Below are 12,684 nucleotides of genomic sequence, written 5' to 3'. Positions count from 1 at the left end.
CTGGGAATTCTACTCACCATCCAGCTCGGGAGTAAGGGGTCGTACCTCGTCTGAGACTTTAAACCGCTTCAGGAGGGCCACAAACTTCTGTTTGATGTTAGGTTGCTGTAGGGACAAAGCCACAGTAGTCCTCAGCCAGCAGCCCAGTCGGCAGAGTGATCGAGGGCCGGCTTTGGTGAAGAACCGGGGCCATGCCCCCAGCCCAGTAACTGCCCACGGTCACCTCCCGCTCATCCCTTTCTCTAGAACTTCAGAACCACGGTGAGAGCCACCTGTATACACACAGGTTCCTCAAACTCGAGGTTTCCAAAACAGAGCTCACCCTCTGCGCTGTGCATTCCCCCTCCTGGTCACCCAGGCACCGAGGAGTCACCGAATCTGAACCCGGAGTCTCCCCCGACCCTCAGCCCAGGGGTGCTGACTCCTACCCTCTTGTCCACCCGAAACCGCACTGCTTCCGTCCGGCCTCCTTCCTCGCCCCTCTCTGGGGCCACCAACCACCCTCAACTAGCTCCTCCCACCCCACTTCCAGTCTCATTCCCTCCAGAGTCCACTGCGACTGTTCCACATGCAGATCTCACCTCGTCACTCCCCAGATGAAAGGCCTTCACTGGCCCCAGAGCCTCAAGAACTTCGGTGTCACCCTGTGTCTGCTGAGGGCTGGCTCTGCCTGACCCTGGCCTCACCCACCACCCAACTCCTCACACCCCGCTTAGGTGGGCACTAACTGCTTACGACTTGGCACCCCTCTGGGCCATTTACATGGTAACTTCTGCCTTGACTAAACATGTCCCCAGATCTACTTGACGAAGTTCTATTTACTCTTAGAAAACCCATCTCCTGGCATCTTGCCCGCGAAGCTGTCCTGCTCAGAGCCGGTCACTTTCCCCTTAGGGCCATCGCTGCCCCTGACGCAGAGCTCGTCTGGCGCCTGCCCTACGGGGTTACGGTCACTTGTGTAGATGTGTCTGTGTCACTGGACACTGTGAGCTCCCTGACGGCACGGACCGGGCCTTCTTTATCTCTACGTGTCCAACCCAAGGCACGGCGACTAGCTTGTGGCCCTCAGCACCTCCTGACGGGATGACAGACTCACCGCCTGGGGATGGGGGAGACTAACTTGTGGGTGAGACTGAGCTGGGCCTTTAAGAAAGGGCGGGGCTCCCCAAGGTGGAAGGGCACCCACAGCAGAGGAGGAACGAGAGCCACAGCGACCGAGACGCAGAAGACAAGACGGTTCAGAGAACGCCGAGTCAATTAACATGTCTAGGACAAAGTGCTCTTGGTGGGGAGAGAAGGATTCGTGTGCATGGGAGGCAGGAGTGAAAGGACAATTACTCTGGAAGTCTGATTGGAAAGTGCCTGCAGTTAACACAAAAAATAAAAACACTTTTCGGGGAGTGGGTGTCAAAGGAGCACTGAGCTCTGGTCGTATAACCGGTGAAGCTACGGAGGCGACCACAGGAAGAGGCGATTTATATCGCTCCAGGGGGCACCTTTGGGAAGAAAACGGGGCCTCTTTGTGGTTACAGCACAGGAAAAAGAAACACTTAGCAGGAGGAGCCACAACAGAGAGTGACCTCCAGCCTCTGCCATCGTCAGAGCACAGGGTGGGCTGGAGGCCAGGATGGGCCTTACCCGGCCTAGGAGCGCCTATCGAGGATTAGAAGCCTGAGGACGATGAAACAGTTCCAACGTGCTCTAGTCGTCATCCGGTGGGGGGATCAAGGCCTCAGCCTTGAGGATTTATTATACATTGAAGCCCAGGGATACCCAAGGACGCCTGGAGAGAGGACAGCGTGTTTCACGGTGGACCAGGCTCAGATAACGACATGTTCGGAAGGTCTGGCCTCCACTTATTTCACTCCTGAAGGTGACGGGAATCTCTGCTCTTGGGGTCCCTGGGCTGCTCTGCGCTAGGGAGAATCAGGATGCCTCTGGGGACAAATGACACTGTGAACTTCTCTTCCAAAAAGCTCCTGGCACTTTTGACTCCCCCGAACTCTGGCACGGGAACCCCAGAAGAGGTCAAAGTTAACCTAGAAATTCGGGTATTAAGCATCTCATTTCACCAAAAGTAGTGACTCCTGAGGAGGTTGCATGCAGGAGACACAATCTAAAGGCCTCTGGTCTCTATGGTTCTGGATCCATTAAGGCAGGCACTGTAGCAAGCCCACAGTTCCAAGCACTAGCCTACTAGTTCTGGGTTAGTTCAACAAATGATTCCAAATGGAGATGCTCCTAGAGAGGACTGGACTTATCTGTGTGGTGGACAGTACGAAACCTGAAGTAATCACCTGGAGAAGGGAGGGAGGGTGTCTGAGGGGTTCTGCTCCCCAAGGAAGCATCTGTTCCAAAGTCTGCAACAAGGTTTCTCAACCTTTCTTCTATCCTAAGATAACCTGAAGAATATAACACGCTCCTATCAGGAACGCTGGTTCTCTGCAACAGTGATGCTTAATTAGCTGGCGGTGGAGGTGGAGGTACCAAGGGGTGTATCACAAGCCTTGAGGGCATGGCCCTGTGCAGATGTTAAAAAGTTCCCAGGAAGTCTGAATACACCACTCCCATCCTACCCCCAGATTGCAAATCTCTGCTAAAACATTCCCCGGACCTTGGAGGCTCACCCTTGTGATGGCAGACGTTGAGGTTAGTTTCCTCCGGGTCTTCTTTACTTTCCGAAGATCCTCATCTTCATAGAACAGGTCCTAAGTGGGTAGGGGGATGGAATGAGGTTGGGAAACCCTAGGAAGGTCTGTAACTGCTTGTCGGCCGCTTTATTGAGGGGCTGTGGAAAGTTACCTGCCCGTGTAGTGGGTCATCACTGCCTTCCTGTTCTGATGAGAAACTCTCCTCCTCTTCCTCAGAATAATTGTCAATATCAGGAGAACGGTCTGGAAACAGACACCTTAATAAGATGACCTCACAGGGCGAAGATCTGGTCTAAGAGGCTTTGGCTGGCTGGAATCATGCTCTCCTCAAGTGGAAACGCGGCCGGGGTGGAGGAGAGGGCCCCGACCCCCTTTCATTTCCAGGGAGCTCTAAGCTCCTCTTTCCTAGGAACGTGTCAGGCTTTCCTGGGATGGAGATCAGGTGACGGGGAGGGCTTCCCAACACCGCACATGTCCTACCAGACAGCTTGGATTTGATTCCTTCATGGTCAATGGGCTGGCTGGACAGGGAGTAGATCTTTATTTCTGCCACAGGCACGGAGACATCCTTCACGTTGCTGTGCAGGCCGAGAACCAGGGCGCCTTCGTTCGGGTGCTGCATCACCTACGAGCACGGGGTGGCCACGGACACACCTCACTACGGACAGTGCCGCAGAGCAGCCCGTTTTCACACATCCCAACGGACAGGCGAGCCACTGGGAGCGGTGTTCTGCTAACACATTTTCTTTTTCACTGTCTTTCAGATTCACGCCTACCGTTCTCCTATTGCCTGTCTCACTTTACCTTTTTTTTTTTTTTTCCTTTTTGGCTGTGCCACGTGGCTTGTGAGATCTTAGTTCCCCCACCAGGGACTGAACCAGGGCCCACGCAGTGAAAGCACGGAGTCCCAACCACTGGACCGCCAGGGAAGTCCCCGGTCTCACTTTAAAACTACCTCCAGAAGTGTCAGCCACGGGTCAGGCCACGTGCTTAGAGATAAAAATCAAGGCCTGAGATTGAAAATGACTGCTAATCTCTAGGACTGCATTTTAGTTTAAGTCTTTCACAGAGAAACTAGCTCTCAAGGCTGCGTGAGGCTGGCCTGCAGACCGTGGCCACCTGTACCAGGCCACCTGTGCCAGGCAATAAGGGCTTGACACAGCTGGCAAAACGTGCCATCCACATACTTCACTCCCCCCAGGCCCTCTTTCTGACACAAAACATGAAGAGGACAGAAAGATGGGCTGGGACTATCTCGCCTTTTACTATGGACACAAAATGTTTCTTACTTGATGTTCTAAAATACAGAAATAGGTTTTAAAATTGATTTGTGGCCCCTTTCCTCTTCCCCTTGGTCAGGGCTGAGAAGATTCACCAGGCATACAGGGAAGCCGCACAAATGAGCAAACATACTGAGAAGGGAATTAAAAACATGAAAAGCAGAAAGGCTAGAGGAACCCCAAAGGTGCTGATTGGAACTGACTGGAATGTGAGCTCATGATCAGATAGATACAGAAGTGGAAATAGATACGATGTGCATATATATACACGTGCGTATGCATATGTATACATGTATTTCCTAGCTCCATCTGCTGAGAGGGAGGAGAAGCAATGATACCCCAGTTGGGAAAACGAGCACCTCTAGCATCCAGATCTTGGTTTCTAAATACCATTCTCCACTACAAGGAACCAGGGCTCTTTGGAGGATCAGTTCATTCTGAGGCTGGGTCAGGGAAAGTACATGATGAGCCTGTAATATTTTGTACCAGAAAGTAAAGAAGCATGTAAAGAACGATGAGGCATATAAAAAAGGATATAGGAATCAGCTTGAAGGGGCTCTTACTGGCCAAATTCGAGAAAATTTGAGCATCAAAATAAATAATGATAGTAGCAGACTAAACCCCACTGAATTAAACAGGAATCCACAGATCCATAACTGATACAAAGAAATGAATCAATCAGTAAGTGGGGAAGAAGGGAAAGCTGTATCTTACAGCAGACGGCCAACTAATAAATAGAGAAGGAATGGAAATTCACTGTCTGGCAAACGTCCAAGTAATGACTGATTCCGGTAAGAATCATTAATAGAGGCTAAAACTACTTGGTGAAGATATGAGGGGATAAGAAACTGTTACATAGGCTCAAAATATCTCCTCCCTATAAAATTTTTTTTTCATTGGTAAGAACAAAATATGTATTACTTAACTTTATACTGGAAATCCTGGTGCACACCATCTTAAATTAACCAAGCGATAAGAGTTAGCCTCACCAGTAACGGAACAAATCAACACAGGGTGCTGCCTGCATTACTGCTTGCAATAATTCTGCCAAAAACGCAGAAGCTGAATGTAAATCTCCAGAAAACATCAGACAAATCTGAACTGAGACACATTCAATAAAGAGCCTGTACTCTTCAAAAATGTTAAGGGCAAGAAAGACAAAGAAAATCCAAGGGACTGCAGGTCGAGGGAGACTAATGAGACAAGAGCTAAGTGCAGCCCTTAATCCCAGATGAAACCCTGGGCCTGCAAAGGACATCCCTGAGTCGCTTGGCATGACCGGGGTGGGGACTGCGGGTTAGATGGCAACCCTGTGTCGGTGCTAATGCCCTGATCTTCATGGTAGACACAGTACGTATTAACTACATGTGATGGGGCGCCAGCTTACTTTCGGTGGTTCAGAAAAGAAAACAACATGCATAACGCGTATGTAGGAGAGAATAAGGCAAATGTGTTAACACTGAAGAATCTGGGTGAAGGGTAGATGGGAATTCTTTATACTATTTTTTACAACTTTTCTCTAAGTTTGACATTTTTTTAAAGGTTAAAGAAAAAACTTTTCATGAGGGAGAAAGTTCTCGATAAAAAGAAGTGCGTCCTGAATTTCCAATAAAAGAATTAATTTGTAACACAGAATAAAACACCCAAACAGCAGGCTGGGAAAATCACTGGCTGGGCCGGTGTCTCTCGTAGGCTCCGAAAGGCTGACTGTCCAGAGGCCGCCCTCTCTTACCTCTGCCATGTTGATGAGCCCCACGGCCAGGGTCTTATAGCCCAGGATGGTCCGGTTCTTGTACCGCTTTCTCCTCTGCAACATGATCTGCAACTTGTTGGCATCTCGCTTCAGGAAATGAGGGTACTGCCGAGCACAAAACAGAGCCGAGCACAGTTAATCAGCAACTGGGTCCTCGGTGGGTCTTGGTGCTGCGAGAGGACGTGCCACCTTCCTGTGCTTCACTGGCTCCCAGCTGCACGAGGGGGTGATAGGGGTGAGGGGAGCGCCTGGTTTCCACTCCGCAGCGGGGTGGTCCACACACACTCAGAAAACAGCCTCCTCCCTTGCCAGATAATCAGGTGTCCGTGCACTGCAACCTGGGGTACTGGCGTTAGGCGGAGAGACAGACATACCGGGACAGATAAGGAGGAGAAGGGAAGGGATGGAGGTTGCAGTATGTGGGCAAAACAAGACTGAAGCATCCGCCTCTGCTGGGGGGCAGGGCGTGGATTACTAAGGAGAGGAGACGGGGCCGAGTGTGGTGGGATGGTGGGGTTAACAGCTCTGTCTGAGGAAAAGGGGAAGAAGAATGAGAGGCAAAGCGTTACATACAGGATGGATAAACAACAAGGTCCCACCGTAGAGCACAGGGGACTATATTCAATAGCCTGTGATAAACCATGATGGAAAAGAATATGAAAAAGAATGTATACACACACACACATATATGTATAACTGAATCACTTTGCTGTACAGGAGAAATTAACACATTTTATTTTTTTTTTAGTGCTTTTCATTCATTTATTTACTTCACATCTTTATTGGAGTATAAATGCTTTACAATGTTGTGTTAGTTTCTGCTGTACAACAAAGTGAATCAGCTATATGTATACATATATCCCCCTATCCCCTCCCTCTTGAGCCTCCCTCCTACCCTCCCTATCCCACCCCTCTAGGTCATCACAAAGCACTGAGCTGATCTCCTTGTGCTATGCAGCAGCTTAACACAACATTTTAAATCAACTATACTGCAATTAAAAAAAAAAAAAAACAAAAACGATTTGTGGTGTACTTTTCAGCAGCCCATTTGGGTCTCGGCGCCCTTGCTGTGGCTGTCTGGGTGATTGCTCTGGTCCTCCAGGCCAGCCACAGAAGCTCTAGGTGACTTTAAATCATTGGGCTATGGCTGTTTTCGGATAAAACAGTCTCCAGATTAGAGGACTGTTCGGGATTGGGCTGGACATGGCATATTAATGACCTAAGACTGAGCAGGTTCTCACCTGGAGGGAGAAGGTTAACTGGAGCTCTGTTTCCACCAATCCACTGGCTGGAAGGATGATCTCGTTGGAGCGAAGAATCCTTTTTGAACCCTGAAACCAAGAAAAAATAGGTCAAAGCTGTATCACCAAAAATCAGACCAAAAGAAATACTGTTTGCAAGCAACATCTAAACTCTACAAAGATTCTTACCAGTTCAAGTACTCCACCAGTCTTTTTGTTGTACTTGATCACAATCAAACCACTACCATAGATGTGATTTTACATGTATTATGCTGTCCGTTTGCAAAGGGTTTTCACATGAAAATGATTTGTTATTGCATCTGAGTTCTCCTCTCCCACCGCTCCTGAGGGAGAGGCAGTGGTGTTGCACCCCAAGGCGTGGCAGTTCTCCCCATGGCACCCCAGCCGCCCTCCTCCCGTCTAACTGACACTTCGGCCACACTGTCCTGTCTCTGGGCATTTCCACATGCTGTTTTCTCTTCTTGGATATTCTTTCATGCTTCTGTACACAGCTAACCAACTCACCTTCCCAGTCTCAGCTTTGGTGTAATTTTTTTCCAGGAACTCTTCCTTTTAGTGCGGCTCCCCCCGCCCCCGCTTCCCCTGCCGTGCCCCCCAGCACGCCCGCTCCACCAAACCTAATGCTGGGTTAAACACCATAGTGTTTTTAGCTCTTAAAAGTAAAGTTGGGCTAAACTGTTCCTCAATGTAAAAAGAGATCAGCAGGAGAGCCTGAGGAATGCCAGTATATTTATAAAAATTACTTTAGGGCTTCCCCGGTGGCGCAGTGGTTCAGAGTCCACCTGCCGATGCAGGGGACACGGGTTCGTGCCCCAGTCCGGGAGGATCCCACGTGCCACGGAGCGGCTGGGCCCGTGAGCCATGGCCGCTGGGCCTGCGCGTCCGGAGCCTGTGCTCCGCAACGGGAGAGGCCACAACAGTGAGAGGCCCGTGTACCGCAAAAAAAAAAAAAAAAAACTTAAAAAAAAAGTTGAGTTTAATTTAACACAGTGAAGTGCCCCGATCTCCAGTATACAGATCGATGACTTAGTAAATGTATACACCCGTGTAACCCACATCTCTATCAAGATGTAGAGCATTGTTATTACTCTGGAAAAATCCCTTGTGATGCCTCCCAGTCAATCCTGCACTCCTGTCTCAGAGGAAAGCACTGTTCTGAGTTCTTTCACCACAGGTCAGTTTTTCCTGTTCTAAAATTCCATATAAATGGAATCATACAGTGTGTACTATTCTAGTCGGGCTTCTTCTGCCCAACATTTATAATGTGTCTGAGGTTCATACAGGCTGTTGAGTGTATCAAAAGCTCGTTCCTTTTTACTGCTGAGCAGAATTCTGTCCCATGAATGTACACATGTGATTTCCGTTCTCCTGTCGCTGAACACTTCACATTTGGAGTGTTTCTAGTTTGGGACCATTATGGTTAAAGCTGCCATTCTTGTACAAGCCATCCACACAAGTGGATGTGTCTTCTTTTTCTTGGGCTGACACCTAGGAGAGGAATGGCTGGGACTTAGGGTAGACACATATGTAGCTTCATGAGAAACCTCCAGACTGATTTCCAAAGTGTTAGTACCACTTTCCACCTGCAGCTGCATCCGGCGTGGTCTGTCCTGGACCCGTAGATTCTACTGGCCACGTGCAGAGAGGTCCATCACTGTGGCTGCAATTTGCATCTCCCTGAGGACTCAGCCCACGCAGCACCTTCTCAGCTGTTTATTGGTCAGCTGTAAATCTCCATTTATGACGTGACTGATCAAACTTCTTTGTTTTGTTTATCTTGTTATTCGGGCGTAAGTTTTTTTATTTATATAAGAAATTGCCAGGTATATGCACCATAAATATTTTCTTGTCTATTCATTTTCTTAATAGTATCTTTTGATGAAGTATTTAATTTTGATCTGGTCAACTTTATTATTATTATTTTCCTTTATGGTTAATGCATTCTGGGTCCTAGCTAAGAAATCTCTGCCTACTCCAAGTAATGAAGTTATTCTGCTGTATTAGAGTAGATATTCCACTCTGTTTTCCTTTAGGAATGAAGAAAATTTAGTTTTAACTTTTAGGTTTCTTATCCATTTCTAATTTTTGCTTTTATAAAATACAGATTTTGTATAATGCATGAAGGAAAATCTCCTAAATGTAGTATTTCACAATGCTTTTAAAATTAGAATAGCATTATATTATGCCAATTAAAAATAATAAAGGACACTCTGCCTCATGAGTTAGATAATGCTTTCTGTAACCTCTATGACAAACAAGAGTCTTGGCAAAGTTTTCACCTGAATTTATATAGGTAGGCTCTTAGGATTTAAGAAGTCTCTGGACAATGAATCTCAGAAATGCTGAGAATCCAAAATGTGGTTGATATATAGCAGTGGTTTTCAACCAGGGGTAGGAGACATTTGGCAAAATTTAGAGACATTTTTGATTGTTACAGCTGGGGTATGTGTGTGCGTGCGTGCGTGCGTGATATTTCTAGAGCGTAGAGGCCAGGGCTGCTGCTGACCGGTCTACGAGGCACAGCACAGCCCCACAACACTGCTGAGAAACACTGCACAGCTGAAACCTGCTCCGCCCTGAAGACACTGCTTCCTGGGCTGACTGCTGGGCTTGGGGGTGGGGCAGGGTCCTCCTTGTTCCTTGTCAGCAGCTCCAGAACACCCTCCCTTCCACCTCCCCCAAACTCCCGCTTTGAGTGGATGCCCCTAGTCTAGCCTCTCTTCCTGGCTGTGGCTCTTGTCTGTACCTGCCAGCATCCCTGCTCATTTCTTGACTTTAGCTCCTCACGCACTGTTCTTTCCCCAGCACTATTCCCGCCGTAACTCTTCATGATTTCTTTCTTTTTTTTTTTTAACGATAATATAACTTACTGATGAAAGCATCCTTGTCTAAATTTCTTTATTTTTTTGGCTGCATTGGGTCTTCGTTGCTGCTCGTGGGCTTTCTCTAGTTGTGGTGAGCGGGGCCTACTCTTCGTTGCGGTGCGCGGGCTTCTCATTGCAGTGCCTTCTCTTGTTGCGGAGCATGGGCTCTAGGCACGTGGGCTTCAGTAGTTGTGGTACGTGGGCTCAGCAGTTGTGGCTCGGGGGCTCTAGAGTGCAGGCTCAGTAGTTGTGGCGCATGGGCTTAGTTGCTCCATGGCATGGGGGCTTTTCCCGGACCAGGGCTCGAACCCGTGTCCCCTGCATTGGCAGGTGGATTCTTAACCACTGCACCACCAGGGAAGTCCCTCTTCGTGATTTCGACACGTGCGCTTTCCAATGTCCTGGCCCCTAAACCCCGTGGTTTCCCTCTCCCAGTGGTCTCGTCCTCACCCTTGTCTGAGCCCCTCCACCCACATGGTCACACTCTGGGCCTTATGGTTACCGATAATGACGACCCAAGCCTCATCTCAGTGCCATGCACCCCACTCTCTGATCTCCACTTCCCAACTTTCCAGCTCACTCTCGCTTGTTCGTCAACAACAATAATCCCTTGTACCCACCAGGCCTACGATCCACTGATTCCCCCCACCATGTTTCACTCCTCCTCATGCCCGCTGTCCCCTCTTTCCTCCTCACTCAGCTTAAATGCCCCCGTCAGTCTGGACGAGCGGCCCCTGCACACACCCTAGCGCCTCTGCCTGCTGCTGTTCTCTGCACTCACTTGGTACATTACAACCCTGTACAAATCCAGCTGCCCCAGCTGAACATGCCTGGAGAGAATCATACAATCAGCTAACTGTTCTGACTTTGTTTTTGTTTTTCTTTTTTTGTGTGTGCGGTACGCGGGCCTCTCACTGTTGTGGCCTCTCCCGTTGCGGATCACAGGCTCCGGACGCGCAGGCTCAGCGGCCATGGCTCACGGGCCCAGCCGCTCCGCGGCATGTGGGATCTTCCCGGACCAGGGCAAGAACCCGCGTCCCCTGCATCGGCAGGCGGACTCTCAACCACTGCGCCACCAGGGAAGCCCGAGCTGTCTACTTTTGCTCTTGAAGACTTCTCTCATTGTCTTGTAACTCCGCCACGACTGCCATTGGCAGGGTCTCCGATAACCTCCATGAGGAGGACTCCTCTTCATTCGCCTCCAGCAACTCTCCCTTTATGTGGTCTCCTGGACACTCACTCTCCTGGATTTCCTCTCACCCTCAGCTGCTCTTTCCTGGTCTCCGTGTCAGGTCCTTCCTCTCCTCCCTGACATCCTAGTCTTGGGGAGCCTGTGGCCTCAATCCTTAGACCTGTCCTCTTCTCTGGAACGGATCCCTCCACTCCCGGGCAGCTCATCCACCTTATGGTCTCAGATACGCTGATGATTCCCCAAACTGTTTCCCTCCCCCAGACCTGTCTCCTGAACTCCGAACTCACATATTCAGCTGTCTATTCACTGTCTCCCCTTGCATGTGTAACAGCCGCCTCAAACACCATGTGATAGGCTGAATTTTGGATCTTTCCCCGCAAACCTGCCTTCCCCAGTCTTCCCCATCTCACTTAATGGCGTTTCTACCCTTCTAGTCCCTGAGGCCAAAGCTCTGGTGCCGCCCTCATCTCCTGCCAGAATCACTGTCAGAGCCCCTTAGCTGGTCTTCTTGATTCCTCTTTCCCACCTACAGTCTGTCTTCCATAGCCAGAACGACCTCATCACCTCCCTGTTCAAAACCCTCCAATTCACACAGAATGAAAGCCAGAGACCTTGCCATTACTGCGCACACCCTTCCCCCTACCTCTCTGACCTCATGTCCTCCTCTCACTCCCCTCCAGCCTCACTGCCGCCCCACTCCCTCTCCGCCCTGCCAGATGTAAGCCTGCCAGCAGGTTCCTGCCTCAGGGCCTTGCCTTGGCTTCTCCCTCCGCCTGCAGAGTTCTTCCTCCCAATATTTGCACAGCTTCCTCCCTCACCTCCTTCAAAGTCTTTGCATGAAAGTCATCTTCTCAGCGAGGCCACCCCTGACCACCACATACGATTTGTAACTTCCTCCACCCCAGGGCATGGCATGCTCCATCCTCTTCACCGTATTTTATTTATTTGACATCCCCTGCCCCCCGCCGGGACATATCACCTTCCAACAGCAGCGGCCCTCACTATTTGAACTCTCACTATCCAAATATATGCTATAAATACCTGTAAACATTTCTATCCCAAACGCATTATCTGAATCGCAAACTTGTGAACATGAACTTGCGCATGCGGATAACAGGATGTAGCTGCGGTGCAGCCTCAGGATCGTGGCCAGCTCACGCGCTTTCGAAGCATGGCACAGTGCTGTTCTCATCTTTGCCAACTTCTCCAAAGATTTAGCCCTTCACGGGTCCCAGTATTTGCTTCTTCCAGGTGCCAGGCACTACCAACTTGAGTCCAATTTCAAAATTATCTTTTTTAAAAATAATTAATTAATTAATGTTTATTGTCTCTTTCCTTCCACTACAATGATTAATCTTAAACTTTTCAGTCTCAGGATCTTTTTACACTCTTAAAAATTATTGAGGACCCCAAATAGCTTTTGTTTATGTACATGTATCTTTCAATATTTACCACACTAGGAATTAAAACTGAGATATTGGGCTTCCCTGGTGGCACAGTGATTGAGAGTCCGCCTGCCGATGCAGGGGACACGGGTTCATGCCCCGGTTTGGGAAGATCCCACATGCCGCGGAGCGGCTGGGCCCCTGAGCCATGGCCGCTGAGCCTGCGCGTCCGGAGCCTGTGCTCCGCAACGGGAGGGGCCACAACAGTGAGAGGCTCGCATAACACAAAAAAACCAA

General features: G+C 49.3%; 1 protein-coding gene across 1 annotated transcript in view; it reads right to left on the bottom strand.

Annotated features, from left to right (window-relative positions):
- The window catches only part of PACS1 (phosphofurin acidic cluster sorting protein 1), a 136,407-nt gene that overhangs the window by 19,054 nt on the left and 104,669 nt on the right, over positions 1-12,684 (bottom strand). The window contains exons 3-8 of the mRNA XM_065881368.1: positions 6,926-7,015; positions 5,664-5,789; positions 3,132-3,276; positions 2,803-2,894; positions 2,628-2,708; positions 46-105 (exon numbers count right to left, since the gene is read on the bottom strand). Coding sequence (XP_065737440.1) covers positions 46-105; positions 2,628-2,708; positions 2,803-2,894; positions 3,132-3,276; positions 5,664-5,789; positions 6,926-7,015 — 594 coding nt within the window. The remainder of the gene's footprint in view (positions 1-45; positions 106-2,627; positions 2,709-2,802; positions 2,895-3,131; positions 3,277-5,663; positions 5,790-6,925; positions 7,016-12,684) is intronic.

The sequence above is a fragment of the Phocoena phocoena genome, chromosome 8 (genome assembly GCF_963924675.1).
Source record: "Phocoena phocoena chromosome 8, mPhoPho1.1, whole genome shotgun sequence".
In the NCBI taxonomy this organism is placed as follows: domain Eukaryota; kingdom Metazoa; phylum Chordata; class Mammalia; order Artiodactyla; family Phocoenidae; genus Phocoena; species Phocoena phocoena.
The sequence above is the reverse complement of the archived record's forward strand: the minus strand, read 5'-3'. Positions and strand labels throughout refer to the sequence as shown.